The 3,205-nt window shown below is 42.4% G+C and overlaps 1 protein-coding gene across 1 annotated transcript in view; it reads right to left on the bottom strand.

Moving 5' to 3' along the window:
• Nucleotides 1-2,602: 2,602 nt before the first annotated feature.
• The window catches only part of LOC106815667 (tight junction-associated protein 1-like), a gene marked incomplete at both ends in the record, with an annotated part of 4,675 nt that continues 4,072 nt past the window's right edge, over nt 2,603-3,205 (bottom strand). The window contains 1 exon segment of the mRNA XM_014820163.1: nt 2,603-2,698. Coding sequence (XP_014675649.1) covers nt 2,603-2,698 — 96 coding nt within the window.

Here is a 3,205-nt window from a genome sequence, read left to right as displayed (position 1 = left end):
CTCTCACTCTCTCTCCCTTCTCCCTCCTCCTCTCCTCTCTGCTCTGCTCTGCTCTGCTCTGCTCTCCTCTCCCTATGTCTCCTCTGTATTAGAATACACATGTCGTTAATTAGTGAGTCTTGGAAAGTCATCCGTGACCTTGGAGATCAAGTGCGGAGTAAAATGTAGACGTGCAACAGAATGAAATGCATATTTTGTACTTGTCACATAGCAATCTGACGCGTTCAGGTATCTTTACATTGCACAAAGGCATCTTAGTCGTGCACACCTAGTGTAGGACATGGATTAGTCAAACGGTTGGTCACGTAGTGACACGTGTACGTGCATATGGGTCTGCATATACACTACCCGATTCGAGATCACATGTAGCCCAGTACATCACTCGGCAATCGTAAATCTTCGTATGCTTGCAAAGCACATGTTATATAATATAGTATTAAATATATTGCCTAGCATATTGGACTCCTTAGAGCTATCATCCAAAAAAATGCTGCTTCATAAAAATATTGCAAATTTGACCAACTCACCAACTATTCGGACATTCAAACATATGTAAGGCATTTGATTTTTTGAATTTACTGAAATATTCAATAAAATATGCAAAAAAAATTTTGTACTCAAAATCTTCTTGTAATGTATATTAAATTACTTATATAGTGTCTATTCTCGTTTGGTTATTCAGTGTGTGTTGCTGAAAGAGTAGCACAGTCCATGCTAATATCACACAGATCACATATGATATCACACTTGCAAGGATAACGTTGTGACAAGGCATAAATCGCATCTCTTGTGTCAGCAGCCAAAGATATGGCAAAGGTAGTACAGCAGTAAAATTTNTAAACAGAACACATGTCGAATGACGAGTGCACATCTCGCACCCACTGGAATGTACTCGTTGTAAACATATAAGTGGTTATCAGGGAGTGTTTAATATAGAATAATATATATCTATAGTATATTATACACTCCTAGTGGTATCACATAGGTGGGGGAAGAAATTTGGCCGAACCCCAACACACGTACGCGATACAACGCGTTACAGCGTGTATAAACCACAATCGCAACCAATGCTTTCGTACGTAACCAAAGCGCCAAAAAATGTTCTAACTGCGTCTATTCTTATAAACGCACATTTATAAAACTGTCGTGCTTCACGAAAATAGCGATCACTGCCTCCTTATTCAGGCCACAAAACTCATCACAGTCGAGTATTTACAGCGCATAGCGCATATCCGCAGACAAAACAGAGATCTGGCACGTATAATATATGAAATATTTAGCAAGGCTGTGCGCTTTCCCTCTGCCACTACTGACAGCCCGCGATACAAGTGATGGGGGGTTGCGTGCTGTTCAAACAGATAGTGTTTGCCTACGGGTTTTATCTCGTTACAAATGTTTGACGTTGTTCCAGCGGCGATTGCCTCGCGAACAAACAGTGCTTTAATTATGTGTTCGTTGGTGGGGGCTGGTTGGGCACGCACGCACACACGCACGCACGCGCTAACTTAAGCCATGCATAAACCAGATAAAAGATATCGCAATCGTACGGTATTTCTATGAGCAAAGTTTAAATGCTGCTACTTTAGTGTAACCTGTTCGTCGACAGAAATGAATGTGCTATGAATTCACTAACCGATCATTCTTAAATAAATTATTCAAAACAAATTTAAAGCATCACTCGCTTGTTGGAACAGCAACGAGGTGAAACATAACAAAGAAAAACTTACACCTCATTCTCCCCCACTGCCACGCAAGTATGTAAAAGAAAGCAGTGGGCACAGCATAACCTGTCATATTACAACAGTACTAACAGACTGCGTATTTCTTCTAGCTTCCCGGAAACAACTCAACTCCAGACGGGGCAGCACAATTTAAGCCTATCACCTCAACGTGACACAATAAAAGTGCCTTCCCATAGAATCTATACGTGCCAACATCAACAGAATATCTTCACTGTCAGAGCTTCATTGCGTTAGCTTTCGAGGTTTACACCAGCTTATATACAGATATGTTTACACCTGTATGTATGTGTCACTAGCTACGATCGATATATAACTGAGGTGAACAAGTGCATTGCGAGCAATAACTTCCCTGGCGATTTTGCACAATTGTTCGGGCTTTTCGCGTACATTTACTCAATCCAGCACACAGAAGCGGGTTGCTTATTTCGGGTTATATTTAAATACATATTTATTAATTCGAAAAATTTGAAATTTCGGATTATATATTTTTGAATTATGAATTTATACATTTACAATTTATTGCTCAGACATGCGTGGAAAGGCACCATTAATTCCTTATTCTTGCAGCTATATATACCATTCCGCTTTCACGGCCGTGCATCTTATACACACTGACAATGTAATATAAACACCTGGAATACGTTCAGATGTGTAAGGTGAGATCGTGACAAACTGTTTAAGCTTGAATATCACATGCCTGAAATGAAATAGCCTCTTAGTCTTATGGCAGCGTAAAACAACGTACACAGCACATTTTGGGAGCACCAAAGTGCAGAGTGGATTTACATTGAGTGTGTGCCACCATTTGATATCCGGACATACACACACGCACGCACGCATGCACACACGCACACACACACGGCGACGGTGGCCCAGCGCCGCGCTCGATGCTCGTACTGCCGCAGCTGATCATGTGTCATGTGCGAGCGGATGCGATGCTTCAGGTCGCTTGGCAGCTGAAACGCAGAAAGGAATGATGAAGTGACAGCGGAGGACGGCAGCTAGGAGAGAGAGAGAGAGAGAAAGAGAGACAGAGAAGAGAAGGAGAGAGAGAGAAGAGAGAGAGAGAGAGAGAGAGGAGAGAGAGAGAGAGAGAGAGAGAGAGCAAGAAAGACAGAGGAAGAAAGAGGGAGAGAGAGAGAGAGAGAGAGAGAGAGAGAGAGAGAGAGAGAGAGAGAACAAGCAAGACAGAGGAAGAGAGAGGGAGAGAGAGAGAGAGAGAGAGAGAGAGAGAGAGAGAGAGAGAGAGAGAGAGAGAGAGAGAGAGAGAGAAGAGAACAATGCTCGTCTACAAGCTATGGTAGGGTGACGCAGGGTTGCGAAGAACAGGGGACTGGTCACGCAGGTGGTGAAAGCACGTTTAACGCAGCTGAACGTTAATATTTTGGGCAATTCCGTTTGTCATAAGTGCGATATCGTACATTACGAAACGTGGAAGCTAGCGTAATGTTTTATTCACATGT

This window comes from Priapulus caudatus, unplaced genomic scaffold (assembly GCF_000485595.1).
Source record: "Priapulus caudatus unplaced genomic scaffold, Priapulus_caudatus-5.0.1 Scaffold1173, whole genome shotgun sequence".
NCBI lineage: Eukaryota > Metazoa > Priapulida > Priapulimorpha > Priapulimorphida > Priapulidae > Priapulus > Priapulus caudatus.
Note: the sequence above shows the minus strand (reverse complement) of the source record. Positions and strands in the feature narration are given on the sequence as shown.